At 53.9% G+C, this 17,023-nt stretch overlaps 1 protein-coding gene across 1 annotated transcript; it reads left to right on the top strand.

Annotated features, from left to right (window-relative positions):
* The first annotated feature begins 8,937 nt into the window (after nt 1–8,937).
* On the top strand, nt 8,938–16,158 carry PRAME (PRAME nuclear receptor transcriptional regulator). Its single transcript, XM_082355056.1, has 3 exons — nt 8,938–9,245; nt 9,585–10,193; nt 11,682–16,158. The coding sequence occupies exons 1-3, from the start codon at nt 8,953–8,955 to the stop codon at nt 12,256–12,258; spliced, it is 1,479 nt and encodes a 492-aa protein (XP_082211182.1). The 5' UTR covers nt 8,938–8,952; the 3' UTR covers nt 12,259–16,158.
* The last annotated feature ends 865 nt before the right edge of the window (nt 16,159–17,023 follow it).

The following is a 17,023-nucleotide window of genomic DNA, read 5'->3' on the forward strand; positions in this document are numbered from 1 at the left end:
CCTCGCCCATGGGGCCCCGGAGCCGGCCCTGGCACCCCACGCCCCGCAGAGAGGAAGGGGTTGTGGAAGAACAGGCCCAGAAGTGGGGGTGGGAGAGGAGTTGGAGGTGGGGGTTCTAAGCCTCGACCCCTCCCTCCGGATCTCAAGGGCCCCTTTATCCCAACCCACGCCCACCCCTCCCCACCCCCCCACCTACCCCCACCCCCCCACCTACCCCCACCCCATCCCCACCTCACCCCGTTCTCCATCCTACCCCATTCCCCCATTCCCATCCCCCATTCCACGATTCCTCCCTCCCCCACCTCACTTCCATTCTATCCCATCTCCTACCCCCACTTCACCCATTCCCCCCATCTCCTCCCCATGCCCCCAACCCTACCTTTCCCCCACCCTTCCCCCACCCCATCCCCACTCTCACCCCCCCCCCCCCCCCCCCCGCCGTCCAGTGGGCATGGCCACAGACGCCACCCCTCCCCCTCTCCCCACTCCCTCCCCGCCTATTAAAATGAACCCCTTCTAGACTCCCTGGGATACCCCACTCGAGATCCCAGGATCTCGTGAGATTTGCCCCAGGAGGAAACAGAAACCAGGATTGGTCGGGCCGCGTGGTTTCCGGGTGGGGCGCTGCTGAGTTGGCGGTTCTTTGTCCGCAGAGCACAAGCGAGGGACCCCGTGGCGTACCGCTGCAGCACGAAACGTAAGTTCCCGTCCTGGTGCCCCCGTGTTCCCGCGGGGTGACCTTGAGCTAGTCCAAGGGGCCCCCGCTCCTGTTCTCCACCCGAAAACGAGCTATCACGACCTGGGGCTGGAGCGGAGGCCGCACGGGGTGGGGCGGCCGCCTTGGGCCTCTCCGGGCCACGTGCCCCGTGAAGAGGCCGCAGCGCTGCGTGGGGGACGTAATAATCCAAGGAACCCGGGTCTGCGGGGATGGCCAGAGCTCATCGGCCGCCGCTTTGCGCTGGAAATGGGGTCCCCTCGGGAGGTGCCAGGGTGTGGGGGGCAGAGAAAGGGGCAGAACTGGGGCTTCAGGACGGCGGTCAGTGCCCTTAGAAGAAGGTTCCCTTGACCCGAGCACCAGGTCTTTTCTTCGATTGTCTGCTGCTTCAGCCGATGAGAAACTTCTCGGGTTTGGAGATACGAAGAGATTCTCACTGAAACGGCAGGGTCGGGGCTCTGGTTTTCAGTTCACCTAGCAGAGTTCTCACTGTGGCTTCGTAAATACACGTGTTAACACACCGTGTCCTTGTTTTTTGGAGAATTTGGGTTCTTATTCTCAGACTTGGGTGGAGACGGGTGACTGAGACGGTAGGAAACCAGGGAGACCGGGTGTCGGAGGACCTGAGGCCAGTGTGAGCTGGACCAGTGCGGCGGAAGACATCTTCAGGTAAACTGGTCCCCTGCACCTCCTCATGTCCCAGGAAGTCCTGTTGCCCCCTCAGTGCTGGTAATCGCGGAGCTGCATGCAATCTGCATCCTGAAGCCCTCACAGTGGGAGGAGGATGAGCAGCCTTTATTTTTCCAAGTCATTTTCCCAAGAGAGCTTTCATCCTGCTGCCTTCTTTGAAGAAGCAGCTGCAGTGTGTTGGGGTCCCATTCCCGAAGCCACGGTTACGTTCAGAACCTGTGCTTGGGGCGAAGGAGCAGGGCTGGCATCAGCCCCCAGAAACTTGACTCCTGTGTGGTGTTGGGCAGGGGCAGGGTGGGTGAGCCCAGGGAGGTTTTGGTCTCCCTAAGTGGTGGGCTGGGACCTCTGGGCCTAGGGGCGGTCCTGGAAAGAAAGCACCCAGAGGGCACAACGAGTCCTCCAGCTGCAGCCCAAGGAGGCCAGGAAGGCGGACCTGGAGCTGGAGGATGGAGAGGGACCCCAGGGGCGAGGACGATCTCGTGCACTGGGGGTGTTGGGCAGCATGTGGGTGCCGTTGATACCAGCACACCGGGCTGTAACCCCCAGTATCACTGCTGCCTCCAGAGCAGGAAATGTGGCCTCTCTGTCCCAGAGCCACAGACACTGAGTGGCTGTGTCAGGACAGACTGGGCTCAGGACCCTGAGAGGAGCAGGATGTGCAAAGGGGAGAGGTCAAGGTCATCACTCCAGAGATGTTCAGGGTGGAGGAAGAAAAGGGGGTCGGCCCTGGGCTGCCAGACGGTGCCTTCCTTAGTGCCTCTCACCTGTGCAGACAGACCATGAGCAGAGCCCAGGCCACGGCGGAGACCCCCACAAGCTCTTGTCCTGCAGCCATGGCGCCAGGCTGAGCTCCCCACACCTTTCTTAGCCCCTGCCTCACGTGTGTGAGGGACTTCTGTGCACAGCTGCTTCCCAGATCCTTCAGGTGACACCCTATCAGCAAACCTGCTTACTTCCTCCTGCCGAGGGCAAGCAGTGCTGGGAGGTTTCCTGGAGCCTGAGGTCCCGGGGTACGGCTGCTGAGCCGAGGTACCAGTGAGTGCAGGCCTTTCTGGATTTCTCCCCGATATATCGCCCCTCCCCCCATCTTCCTGGAAGACCTGGCAGGACCCACAGACCTGCTGAGTGCCTGGACTGTGGTGGGTGATGTCCCCTGAATGGAGGCTCCTGTCCTCCGCTCTCGTCCCCGACCTTGTCCACTGTCCACGAACAGAGTGGGCTGTTCCCATCCACAGGCGACTTCCCTGGGCACACTCCCACTGGGCTGGCACGGTGATGGCTTAGCGAGCCCTGGACCAGGAGCCAGGGGCCTCGTTCCTGTGTCACCCTCTCGTGGCTGGCTCTGTGACACAGGTGCAAGGGACTCGCCCTTTTGAGCCTCAGCCACTGCACAGGGAAAGGAAAAAGCACTCTAAGGCCGCTGCCGACGTTTCAGATCTTGAGGGAGAAGCCGAGATGAGGAGAGTGAAACGCTTTGGTGATTTAAGCTCTACCAAACACGAGGAATTGTTGACTGACTCATGATTCCGAGTCAAAATCCAGCTTCAGGCTCCCGGTCCCCATCTCCCAGAGAAGCTTCAATGAAGAGCATGGTTGTGACAAAAAAATGAAGATGTCCCAGAGGCAGTGATGCCAGCAGACATCTTCACAGTAAAGGAACTCGGAGATAATGTCAGGCCCTGAAAACACAAAGGGTGAAATGTTGGAAGCAGATCCAGGCTTAGAAAGCAGAGTGACACTGCAATGAGAAGCCCGCGCACCACAATGAAAAGTAGCCCTCGCTCGATGCAACTACAGAAAGCCCATGCACAGCAACGAAAACCCAATGCAGCCAAAAATAAATAAATAAATTAATTAGTTTTAAAAAAAGGCAGAGTGACAGGTTGCCCAGGCGTAGGAAAGACACTCAGCCCCGATTGAAAGTTGTGTGATGAGAAGCAGGGAAGCAGTGTTGAGAGGATTTTTGATGAGTTTTTCGCAAAGAAACAAAACACTTTTTCTCAGTGCTTAAAATCACAGTGTACTAAAAAAAATAGCTTTACTATTTTTACCTTTCTAAACATTACAGTGGATCATGTTAAGAGGGTTCTTAATGTTTTGAAAAAATATGTAATGGCTGCAGGAAACATCATATTGTGCCTTAGATTATGAAGGTTGGCTTTGTGGTTTCAGCATGCGTGGTCGCCTTGGTGGCCTTGCCCCACCGTGCAGGCCAGGTCTGCCTGTCATTATTTTTTCGACTTGCTTGTTTTTCGTTTGTCTGCTCAGTCGAATGCAAGGTCCGCGCCTCAGGGACACCCTGAGTGGAAGACCGTGACATTTTATTTCTTCCAGTCTTACTGAGATAGAATTGACATACAGCCCTATATAAGCTTAAAGGGTGCAGCATCATGAGTTGACTTGCATCCATCATGCAGCGATGATCGCAGTAAGTCTAGTGAACATCCATATTCTCATATGGATACAAAATTATACAGAAAACAGATTTTTCCCCTGTGATGAGAACTCTTAGGATTTACTCTCTCAATGACTTTCATACGTAACCTACAACAGTGTCAGTTATACTTACCATGTTGTACATCACCTCCCTAGTATGTACTTCTAACTAGAAGAAGACCATGACGTTTTCACTGGGCTGTCCCTCCCCGTCACCTAGAACAGCCGTGGGTGGTCTGCCCCAGGCACTCTGTAAATGTTGAGTAAATCGAGGGTTGTCGATAGAGGGGGAGCCTGGGTATGGGGGTGAGGGGACCAGCTGGGCGGGAGACCTCCCTGGGGGCACGTCCCTTCTGCCTGGTGCCTCCTGCCAGCCCTCAGCACAGGGTGGGCTGCCCCCTCAAAGGTGGAGCTAGTGCTCCCTGAGTTCTGAGGCTCACTGACCCTCCTCCAGTGGAAAAAAGTCCAGTGCAAAGGGCCGGACAGCCCAACGCACCTGGTGTCACTCTGAGCCACAGTGACCTTATGGCTTGGTGTTGGAGATTTGGGGTCAGTTGGATGACAGGGATGCAACACCGGACCCCTCTTCTCTCCTCCTCTTTCCAAAAGCACAGTTCCCACCATCTCAGGCAATAACGAGGTTGACCGTGCGAAAGTCCTGAGAAGCATCCTCTCTGGGGCCAAACGCCAAGACTGGGGCCTCCCCTTCTCTCTCAACCTCTCTCATCTTTGTGTCTAGGGTCAGTGCTCCCTCTCTGTGCCCTTGGAGTTGGCGGGGGGGGACAGCCACTGGCACCTCCCCCAGGCCGAGGCAAACAGAGCCAGATCCTGGGGACACTGACAGTCCCCAGGTGCCCTTAGTGGTCCCAGACATGGCTTCAGCATATAAGGGACACAGCTCTGAGAGCCAGGAAACCAAGCCCCCAGCTCTGCTGCCATTTCCCTCCTCCCCCCTCGTCCTGGGCCATCCCCCGTCCAACCAGCCTGGAGTGGGCCCTCAGCCTCCCGCACCCCTACTTGCCTCTAGAAGCACCTCCCTCAGGATTAACTGGCTGGACCCAGAGTGACCTGGACGTCAGACATGTCCTCACTGGGGAGGAAGAAGTGGGGAGACTTGCTTGTTTCGGTCTAGATGTCATTGGATCTGAAGTGGAACCACATCTTGCCAAGTGCAGGAAGAGGCAAAGAGGGCTGACAGAGACCTTCGATTTTTCAAAAGACCCAGAGGGCAAAATATTCCGGGGCAAGAAGAGATCTTACTGCAGAGGGAAAGGAGACATACCAGTTCCTGGGTAGGAACTCGTCTGCTCGAGGCTGGGTCAAGAGAGCCGAAGGAGGAGAAGCCATCATCGGCCTGGCACCCAGGGCCTCTGTCAGCCTGGCGCCTCTGAAGACCAGCAGGGTTGGGGTCTTCTTCTGGAAGCCAGGAAGGGTCATCTTCCAGCATTTCTGGTGCTTCTTTGAATCCAGAAAAGCAGCTGGGCTTTTCTTTACCTTCTTCTACACTTGTTATGTCAGAAGAATTGGGGAGAAATCCTTGATTTCTGTTGATGCCAGTGGAAGGATGTCCGGTCCCCCACCCTTCCCGCATTGTGGCCACACCCCAGGCTCTGGGAGAGGTGGGCTGACTTGCCAGGGATGCAGAAAGAGGGGGCTGCCCCGTCAGCACAGGCCAGGAGCAGGAACCTGGGGACACAGATGCATTCTAAAGACCCCAGGAAGGCCCTGGGGGCAGATGCTTTGCGATCCCAGTAGAAATTCTGTGACTGGAGACGGGAAGGGAGACAGGACATACCCCCACCATGAGCTCAGAGGCTGCTCTGGCCTGTGCAGCATGAGAACAGGTGACCAGGATGTGGTAGAAACGTCCCCCAAATTGACTCATGCCTGGGCCTTGGGAGTTGTCCTGGGCCAGTCCTGACACTGGGCAGGAAGGACAGGTCTTCCTGCAGATGTGCCCCTGGTCCTTCTGCCTCCGGACAAACAGGCTCTGCATGGAGGTGGAGGTGGACAGAGGAGTGTCCCCTGCCTTTCTGGGGAAGAATGTTTGGCTTATACTTCCCATTTTTACATCATTCGAAGGCAGTGGTCCCTCCTGCCTCCTTGGATCTCCTGGATGCTGGGTTCCCATGGAAGCATCCCAGGCTTGGACGTCTGCCATTTCCTGTTTCCCCGAGGTCCACGTGAAGTCAGTCATCTCTTCTTAACGCTCTGTGGGGCAGGTCCATCCACACCCCTCCCCCGAGCGGGTCTTCTGGTTACTCCCTGCGTGGAGCATGGCAGTGTCTACCCCTGGCCAAGTCCCCGGCTCACCAGGCTGAAAAGGAAACTAACTGAATTTCAGCTTTTCTCTGAAGGTTATTTGAGGTGCTGGATGAAAAGTGCGAGCACCACACAGTGGCTGCTCCAGAATCAGGAACATTCTGCTTAACTTACTAATCTCGACTTCCTGCAGCAGATCAGTCAAGGTGATGGTCTGGGGGTTGAATGTCCATAGAGCACATTCCAGCTTAACCCTGTTTTAGGCAAACTGCTGATAGGGACGGTAGAAATTTGGAGAAAGCAGTCTCGGAAATTACCAAACCAGAGAGCATCCTTCAGAGAATGCTGCTGCGTCGCCCACAGAATAGAATTGTCGGGGCGTCACAATGCAGGGGGTGGAGAGGTTCCGTCAGCCTGTATTCTGAAACCTCAACAGAACCAACGTGTGAGCCAGCTCAGCAGGGGCATCGCCCCCAAACCCTTCAATACCGAACAGAACTTCACATCCGCTGAGGAGAAGTTTGGTGTTAGCGTAGCTGTGCTTAACGCAGAGCAAGAGAAAATTTGAATTTTGTTTGTGGGCCTAATGGCGCTCTCCCATCAGAATCCCTGTAAGGGAAAGCCTTAGCGGGGGGGTCGGGGGGCTTTTTGAAGCTGCTTTGCATTACTTGTTTCCTAGGATTGAGGAAATGTTAAGTTATCCGCAAACACTGGGAAGGGGCCTTTGAAGGTCATGATGAGGGTTGAAGCTGCTGGACAGAGCCTGGGCTGGGATGTGGAAGAGGACGCCTGAGCCTCAGGGCAAGTCCTCTTCTGGTTGCAGCCCTTTGCTGACACCGATATGTGTGTGGCCCGCGTTTATTTCCCTCCCTGCCTCCAAGAGCCCAAAGAGCCCACAGCCCTGACCCCCTCAGTGGCTTTCAGGCTGAATAAGGTGTGTCCCAGGTTTGGCCACCAGCACAGTTCGGGCCTCTCCCAGCCCACATGCCTACATTTCATCGTCTCAAGCCAATCTGCAGATCCCCGCTTATGGGAGGAAACACCCTTTGCCTCCAGGGACAGAGGGAGGAAGATTGAGTCTTGGGTTTGCCTTGGGTTTAAGGGATCCACCAGGTGCCCCCGTAGCCACTCCTGCTGGCAATTTCTCAAGCCCATCCTGACAAAAGTCTCTGAATTCCTCCCAACAAAACACACTTTACCTCGTCTTGGGTAATTTCCTTGGTCTCATTACAAACGCCCAGCCCCTCCCTCTTCCCAGCCAGCTCCTAGTTGTAATTTTGACGTGACCTCCTTTGGGGAAGCCTCAACCCTCAAAATCTGGAGGACCCACCATCCCTCAGTGTTAACCTCTGTTCCCCCGTGAACGGGCATACATTTTGCGGTTTTAGGTTACGTATAAGTGACTGTGTGATTCTCAGGATTTTTGTTATATTTCTTTTTCTTTTGGGGTGACACCACTAGGTCTGCACAAAGCTGTCTTAACTCAGACATTTGGGTAATTTTGATGTGGCCCGAACTCCCCCAACAAGTATACTTTCAGGTTGGTTTTCTTCTTTTATCTTTCGCTTTCATGAGTGGACAGAGGATCCTATCAGTTGTGTGTAACGAGAAAGTCAAATCAGCGTTAGCTGGATGGATTTCTAGTAATAAGATTCCGCTTTCAACTGGAAATGGAAATTTCAGCTGGGATCTGAAAAGTGCGGCCAGGAAGGCCTATCATGGCTTCTCAGGAGCCAGAGGAGGGACTCAGCGTCCTGAGCACATTGCTCCTTGCACCACACCCGCCCTGGCGTCTGGGGCCTTGGGCCCTGACCACTGCCCCAGCCAGGGTCTCCACAGGACAGGCCATGCAGGCCAAGGTCCTGTAGAGAATTTTTCTTCGCCTTCTGTACACGTTTGCAGTAGCAGGCTTTGCTTTTGCTTCTACATGAAGTTTTGCCTTAATCCCAAACGTTGTGATTTCTGCTCTGGTTTATGCCACTCTTATAGACAGTTACAGTATTTCTTAACCAAATAGTATTTTTTTCTTTTTTTGATGTAAGACATCTAATTAGTTGGAATTTTTTGATGACATTTTATGTATTTGGTTTGTGACCAGTAATTATAGTTCATATCATTTATGGTTTTGTGATTTTTACTAGTTTAAAGGGTTTTTTGGTTTGTTTTCGTTTTAGAAATGAAAAGTTTTTTTTTTTTAATTCCATGGAATAAAAAAAAATTCCACGGAACATTTTAAAGAGTGGAGGCTTTGTTCTAAATGTGAGCGCTTTGTTCCTCTGAACTAAATCGTAATAATAATATTCGTAGGTACATCTTGGAATCAGTTTTTTTTTTTTTCTTAATCTCTAACATCACATGCTATCAAATACTGTCATGCTGCTTTATGGTTTCTGATTTAAAGATTTTTAAATGGGGTAACAGTACCCACTGTGTGGTGCTCCTCCATCTTTCCCATCTGGGTTATTTGTTGGAGTTTAGGAAGAGGCCATGTTGGGCTAAACTCCTTATTCCTGTTGTTTTCAGTCCTTGAGTGATAATCAGAAGCTTGTCTCCGGAGAGGGTGGGGTCAGCTGTCAGGCTTCTAGGTACCCACCTGTCAGAGGAGCTGGGATTAAACGCAGCAGCAGGTGGATATGGGATGGGGCGAGAGGTCACCTTGTCCCGTCATTGGGGCCTGGCGCCAGCAGGGCCAGAGCTGTGGCTTTGTGGCCAGAGGGGTGTCTTTGGCCCTGCGTTGGGTCCCCTAGAGGGTGGAGGGACGGCAGGGTCGCCCGTCCTTGGCCCGAGAAGGACCCACCCCTTGCTCTCTGGTGTCCCTCCAGGAGGCATTACGGAGCAGATTCTTCAGGATGGGCATCCGGGCCCCGCCGCAACTCCTGGAACTGGCCGGCCAGAGCCTGCTGAGGGATGAGGCCTTGGCCATCGCCGCTCTGGAGGAGCTGCCCGCTGAGCTCTTCCCGCCCCTGTTCTTCGCGGCCTTTGCCGGGATGCGCAGCCAGGCCCTGAAGGCGATGGTGCAGGCCTGGCCCTTCCCCTGCCTCCCGCTGGGGGCCCTGATGAAGGAACACAAGCCTCAGCTGGAGACCTTCCAAGCTGCAATCGATGGCCTGGACGTCCTGCTTGCCCAGGAAGTCCGCCCCAGGTGAGGGCGACCCGGCAGGCGGGTGGGGCCTGGGGGTCTGAGCAAGACGCAGCTGGTGTCAGGGAGGGTGCGGGGCCACGGGGAGGCCTTGGGGCCGTGGCTGGGCCACTCTGGGAATAGGCTTTTGGGCGTGCAGGGCTACTTAAGGTGCAGAGGTGACAAAAGGCACGTGGGCCCACCCTCTCCTCATGGCACTTAAAGTGGGGACCAGGAGGGGCCCCGGAAGCTCGAGGAGCAGCTGGTGTCTGGGGTGTCGCACCCTTGCCTGGGTTCTGAGCCATGCGGTCCTGGTCCCCGTTGGTCTCCGCACGGCTCAGCGTGTCTCCCGTTGTCCCGCAGGCGGTGGAAGCTGCAGGTGCTGGATTTGCGCCGGAACGCCCACCAGGACTTCTGGACCGTGTGGTCCGGCACCAGGGCTGGTGTGTGCTCGCTGCTGGAGCCTGAGGCGGCCCAGCCCATGAGGAAGAGGCGCCGGGTGGAAGGTGCAAGGGCGTGGCCGAAGCAGACCTGCGCCCCCGTGGAGGTGCTCATAGACCTGTACCTCAAGGAGGGCACCCCTGACCCGCCCCTCAGCTACCTCCTGAAGAAGGTCAAGCAGAGGAGGGGCTCACTCCGCCTGTGCTGTCAGAAGCTGAGGATCTTCGCCATGCCGATGCAGAACATGAGGAAGATCCTGAAGCTGGTGCAGCTCGACTCTGTCCAGGACCTGGAGGTGAACTGCACCTGGAAGCTGGCCACCCTGGGCAGGTTCGCGCCACATCTGGGCCAGATGGTCAACCTGCGCCGGCTGCTCCTCTCCCACATCCACATGATGCCGCACGCCGCCTCCGGCAAGGAGGAGCACTGTATCAGCCAGCTCACCGCCCAGTTTCTCAGCCTGCAGCACCTGCAGGAGCTCTACCTGGACTCCATCTCCTTCCTTGAGGGCCGCCTGGACCAGGTGCTCAGGTGAGGCGTGGTGCTGTCTCTCTGCAGACCAGGGCAGGCCCCTCTCGTTTCATTACCCATGGGGTGTCTGTCTACCGTCTGCCTGCCATTGATGGTGCCAGGGTGCACGGGCCACTCAGAGGTCCACACGATGCCGCCACTCCGTCCCCTGGCATCTTGTCATATAGCCTCCCAGGTTAGGGTCAGAGGTGTGGCCTCAGTTAGATGCCTGTCAAAGGGGGCTCTTTGCTGGGAATCTGCATCTTGGGGGCTTTGGGCCAGGTGAGGGTGGCTTTGGGAATTCTTCCTGAGAGAGCGATGTCTAAGCTGAGATGATGGAAAATAACTAAGCAAGGAGGACATTGACCAGGGGAAAGCCCATCCAACGTGAGGTTTCAAATCGGAAGCTCTGTGCTGAGCAGTTGGTCCACGTGAGCCTGTCCCTCCCACCTATCCCACTTTCCTGTCTGTCCCGGGTTGCTTTAGGCTCCAGGTGAGGTGTGATGTGGGAAATGGGTGATTCTGGAGATGACGGGGAGGGAGCAGGAGTGAAGAATTGTGGAGTCCATCAGGACATTAAGCAGTTATTGCTCCTAAGTAGTCCAGAGAAGAGAAACAAAAAATCAAATGAGTATCATTATTGAAGTGGTTCCAATCTCGAGTCCAAGTTACAATTATTATTTGCTTCTAAGGATTCTGATTACACAGGAGTTCTTCAGTAACAAATTACTTCTTCTAGAAATTTGTTTTTCATTCTTAAAATAGAATCATAGCTTTACCTGGAACACAATGATGAAAGATGAGAGAATGCAGCCTGATTTATTTGTGTGAAAGAGTTGGATTGATTTCCTTTCTGGCAACTGCAGACTCAAAGCATTAGGAATAAACGTGTTCATTCAACAAGGACAAAAAAAAAAAAAAAAAAGAGTTGTGGAAAGTGAGGGATGGTTTGTGACTGATACAGTGACCAGAGTTAGCCCCTGCCGGCTGGACCCCTCTGGACGTTGCCAGACCTTGCCTGGCTTAGCCCTTTAAGCACAGATCCCAGTACCCTCACTGGGAACAGAAAAACGGATGATGGGGTCCAGGAGGTGGCAGGAAGGAAGCCCGAGTTGAAAGCAGTTTAGGTCATGTCTCCCAATACTGTAGTTTGCTGATCCCCTCTCTCGCTTGGGACATGGTGTCAGGCTCCCCGGTGGGCACCTGCCGTTGTTACCTTACCTGTGCTCACAACACCTGGCAGGGGTACGTCGTCCCCCACTTGACGGGTGAGCACAGGGAGCAGTTGAGGATTCCTTCCCTTGACCCCGTCACACGGCAGAGAAGGGATGGGGAAGGACCCCGCTCAACCTTGGGCTGACCTGACACCTCTCCTTTGACCATGCAGCATCCTCCGGAAGACTGGGATCTGGTGAAATGGGGTTCTCTTCCCTTGAGGCCTGGGCCACCCCACATCCCTCCGCCCACCACCTCCATCCTCCCGGGGCTGACTGCTCTGTCTCTCTCCAGGTGTCTGAAGAACCCCCTGGAGACCTTGTCGATTACCAACTGCCTGATTTCGGAGTCAGACCTGATGCATCTGTCGCAGTGCCCGAGCGTCAGCCAGCTGAAGGATCTGGGCCTTAGCGGGGTCAACCTGACCAGCATAAGCTCTGAGCCCCTCCGGGTCCTGATTGAGAAGGCCTCGGCCACCCTCCAGGACCTGGACCTGGACGAGTGTGGCATCATGGACTCCCAGTTCAGCGCCCTCCTGCCCGCCCTGAGCCACTGCTCCCAGCTCACCACCTTCAGCTTCTGCGGCAACCCCATCTCGATGGCTGTGCTGGAGAGCCTGCTGCGCCACACCGCGGGGCTGAGCAACCTGAGCCACGTGCTGTACCCCGCGCCCTTGGAGAGCTACGAGGACGTGCGCGGCACCCTCCACCTGGGCCGCCTGGCGCACCTGCACGCCCGGCTCAAGCAGATGCTGCGGGAGTTGGGGCAGCCCAGCGTGTTCTGGTTCAGCGCCAACCCGTGTCCGCACTGTGGCGACAGGACCTTCTACAACCCAGAGCCCATCCTGTGCCCCTGTTACATGGCCGCCTAGCCCAGCGAACGAGCCGCAGGCTTTGTCCTGGCATGCGGGCACTGCCGCTCAGACCTCAGCGCATCTTGAAGAAACACAAGCTATAGTTTCAGACAGTTGTTCATTGTTAGCGGGAAAAGGAAAGGTGATTCAGAGCAGGCCGGGGGGATGGTGACTTGGGGGTTGATGGGCTCTTTGGGGAGATGCATCCTATAGATTTAGAAATGTGAATCTGAATTTCTAGAGGGGGATTCAGGCTTGAGAAGTAGATGGGGGTGTTATCCCTGTGTGGATGGTTATAAAGAAATGGTCAGAAATAAAGGGAACCTCAGTGTCAATCACCTGGTGTTCACTGTGATCTGTGACTGTGATTCTCCCATTTAAACCTCAGGAATCTCCTGTTAGTGATTAAATAAGAAGTCAGTGTGTGTGAGGCCCAGGCACCCTAGGCTGGACGAGGTTCGGCCTCAAGAGTTAACAGCACCATTTCTCCCTCCCTTTGGTCTTGTTTCTGGATCATCTGTTAACCTCCTCACTTCTGTGGCTGTTCAGTCTATCATTGCACACAAGGTGCATCATCAGGGTCTGGAACGTACTAAGTGTCCAATAATGAGCACCACTGGAGGGAACATTCTTCCAAGGGACCCTCGCTGCTGACTCCACGCAGGCCCTGGACTCTAGCACCCTCCCCAGTGGATCCAGCAGATACACAGCCTCCATCCCTGGCCCTGGGTGGTGCCAGGATAGGGCTTCAATGTGCAAAGTCAGGCCCCGAGTCCTGAGGGGAAAATCCACCCACAGACCATCTGGAGCCTCTGGGACTCACCAGCCCATAACCTCCTTCCCACTGCGTCCAGCCCCTTGAATTCAATTAGTTGTGTCCTATAAAAACATCTTAATTCATCCTAGCAGAATAATAGTAAGCTCACATAGACAAATAACATTTGTTTACTATTCGTTTCCCACATTGAAAAGAGTTCATCATTTTGTGCAGAGGTAGGTCACACCAGGGTGAGAATACCCTTCTTCCGGGAAGACCCCCCCTTCTTCCCTATCAAGGAGGTGATAATCCAGCTCTGAGCCAGTGAGATGCCCTGGATTCTGGGTCCCAAGAGAGAACAAACCCACGCCAGGTCTTGGGAGCACTTGGGTAGAGCAGGTGAACGTCAGACTTGGTTTGGGGGTGTGGTGAGGCCACCCCGTGGGACCCCCCAAGACGGCCCATCCAAATGAAAGGGACACGGGCTTCCCGGGGGGCGCAGTGGTTAAGAATCTGCCTGCCAATGCAGGGGACACGGGTTCGAGCCCTGGTCCGGGAAGATCCTGCATGCCGCAGAGCAACTAAGCCCATGCGTCACAACTACTGAGCCTGCACGCTACAACTACTGATGCCTGCGTGCCTAGAGCCCGTGCCCTGAAACGAGAAGCCACCGCAGTGAGAAGCCCGTACACCGCAATGAAGAGCAGCCCCCGCTCGCCGCAACTAGAGAGAGTCTGCGCGCAGCAACGAAGACCCAACACAGCCAAAAATAATTAAATAAATTTACAAAAAAAAAAAAAAAAAAAGGGGACATGTCATACAGTGGGGTCCCCCCCGTGGCCCTGGGCTGCCTTACCTGGCTTCCCACGCACGACCTGGGGAGAAGGCCACACACGAAGGCCGGAGCAGGGCTCGTCTGCATGTCCCCTGACCGTGAGCCATCCTCCACCGCCTATCTGGTGTGGCCAGCTGTCAGCAATCCCCTTATCCTGCCACACAGCCACTGGCCCTTCTCTATCTTCTTCCCCTAGCAGGCACCCTCTTTTCTTCTGCCCCATCCCTTCCAGCCCCCTACCCTATGCCCTGTAAGAAAGAACAAGAAATGGACCCCTCGGCTTGTGGACATGCTTTGCCATTTCTGAAAGGAGAGAGAATGCAGAAATCTGTATAAGTGATGGTGTGCTGGGAAAAAGGGGGTCAGGAAAAGATCTCTCTTACTTTTCCCCAGTGCGCACCCAGTCTCAGCATCCCCAAGCATCCCTAAGTTACAGAGCATATCTTCCGGAACGGGAACTGGCACCTCTGGGATATGAGGAAAAGTATACAGGACGAGCAGATTCTCCATGAGGAAGAACAGAGGCAGAGATCGTGTGATCTCAGTGCCAGATTCCTCAGCCGCAAAACAAATAATAACACTGGCCTCATGACGTTGCAGTGAGGTCACCCACAGGGCTAACCTATGGAAGGCACTTGCCCCGGTCATGGATGGCCCCATATAGGACAGTGGTGATTATTAGCTGCCCGATGCAAGTAAAGGAAGAAAAACAAAAGTGAACACTGCCTCTTGCTTCTCAAGCAGGGTGCCCTGCACTTGGGACTTTATTTGGCCCAGAGACCACACTTGAGAAAGAAATCTTACAAGAGTCTTTGTTCAGAATTTAGATTTTGTCAACATGTTCAAAGAGGCATATGCTATCAATGCAGTGAGGTTCTGAAAGTCGTTTGGCTGGAGAGGAAGCTCATCCGTAAGGATGGGGCATGGGGAGGTAGTGACTGCTGGGGGCCCAGGGGTCCGGGGGCCATGTGGATGGAGGCCCTGTCGGGGGTGGGGGCGAGCGGGGTCTCCAGCTGCTGGGAAGCAGGCAGGGAGAGTATGGCACATAGGGTGGGATGATTGGAAGTAACCATTTACCCAGGAGCAGCCCCAGCTGCACGTCGGACAGGCAGTGGGGTTAGGGCAGCTGAGGGATAAGATGTGAGAGGGGTGAAGCTGAATAGAAAAGAGCCAGAGAGCAATCTAACACAGGGAAACAGCCACAGGCAGAAACAAGACCAAAAGAAGGCCTGACATGGGAGTTCCCTGGCAGTCCAGTGATTAGGACTGGGCGCTTTCACTGCCTTGGCCTGGATTCCATCCCTGGTCTGGGAACTAAGATCCTGCAAACTGTGCAGCGCGGACCAAAAAAAAAGGCCACACAAAACATTCTCTGACATAAGTCTCGTACCAATGTTTTCTTAGGTCAGTCTCCCAAAGCAATAGAAATAAAAATAAAAACAAATGGGGCCTAATCAAACTTATTGCACAGCAAAGCTTTTGCACAGCAAAGGAAACCGTAAACAAAACGAAAAGACAGCCTACGGACTGGGAGAAAATATTTGCAAATGATGCGAACAACAAGGGCTTAATTTCCCAAATATACAAACAGCTCCTACAATTCAATAACCAAAAAAAAAAACCCAATCGAAAAATGAGCAGAAGACCTAAATAGACATTTCTCCAAAGAAGACATACAGATGGCCGATAGGTACATGAAAAGATGCCCAACATCACTAATTATTAGAGAAATGCAAATCAAAACAACAATGAGGTACTAATAAGGGGGCTTATACAACTAGGTTCTGAGAGAAATCGCCTAGACTTTGCAGCTGACACGAAGTTGGAGGGGAGTTGGAGACGCTGAGTCTGTGTCGTGGGAAACTTTGAACTGCAGAAATGCAGTGGTGGGTGCCATGTGGACCCAAAAGTGCCAGAGTGGGTTTCGTGTGAGATGCACAAGTGCCCGGTGGGGCCCGGGGTCTGACCTCTACATACTCCCCACACTCATGACCCCAGTGGGCACCTGCATGGCTTTGTTCTAGTCCACAGGCTATTCAATATCTTATCTTCCTTTGAGGAGATGGACCCATATTTTCCTCACTTAACTCATTGGTGAAGATCCAGCTCCACTTGCTTCTTTCTTCCAGCTCAGTTCCCCCAGTGTTTTAGTTGACGGGTAGAGAAGTGCTTCCACGCAATCCCTTAAATGGACCAAAACGGTTCAGGACAGAGATGAAATCTGACTGCCTCCTAAAACCTTTGGCATTACCTAAGTGATGAGAGTGATCAAGGTGTCTTTTGTTATGTTAATGAAGTGACTTCAGGAAAGCACCTAAGGCTGGGGGGTGGTGACCTCCAGGGAGGAGAGAGGGGCTGGAGGTTGAGTTTACCCCCCATGGCCAATGATGTGGCTACAAAATAAATGATCCCAAAACGTAGGGGCTTAAAACAATAACTGTTTCCTGCTGCACAGTTACTGTGGCTTAGCCGGGTGTTTCTGGCTCAGAGTCTCTTATGAGGGTCGACTCAAATTACTGGCTTAATCGGCTTATTCGTCTGAAGACTTGACAGACTTGACTTGTGCTGGAGAATCCTCCCCCAGGATGGCTCTCTCCCTTGGCTTTTGGCTGGAGGCCTCAGTGCCTCCCCACGTGGACTTCCCCAGAGGGCTGCTGGAGTGTTCCCATGACATGGCTGCTGGCTGGCTTCCACCAGAGCGGGTGATTCAAGAGAGCAAGGCAGAATATCCATTGTGATCTAATCTTGGAAATCACACACTAGCACTCCACAGTATCCTGCTGGTGCCCTGCTCCTTGTGAGAGGTCACGATACAAGGGTGTGAAGACCAGGGTGCAGGGATCATCGAGGGCCATCTTGAAGGCTGAGTTTCACAATAGTACAAAGTTATTTGCATGCATTATTTTATTTAATAGTCATAACAATCCAGGGAGGTAGTTACCATTTACTTCTGTGCTCCAGAACCTGGCATCATGTCTGGCAGACCCCGGACACTTGAGACTTTATTGAAAGAGAGGTGCACGTGAGGGATTAAGAGTTCAGGATCTATAGACCCATTGCCAAGGTCCAGGCCTGGGATGTGATTTATTTTGTGATTGTGAGCAAGTTTCTTAACATCTCAGATGGCCAAGAGGCACATGAAAAGATGCTCAATATCACTAATTGTTAGAGAAATGCAAATCAAAACTACA

Source organism: Balaenoptera borealis, assembly GCF_965194805.1.
Source record: "Balaenoptera borealis genome assembly, chromosome: 14".
NCBI lineage: Eukaryota > Metazoa > Chordata > Mammalia > Artiodactyla > Balaenopteridae > Balaenoptera > Balaenoptera borealis.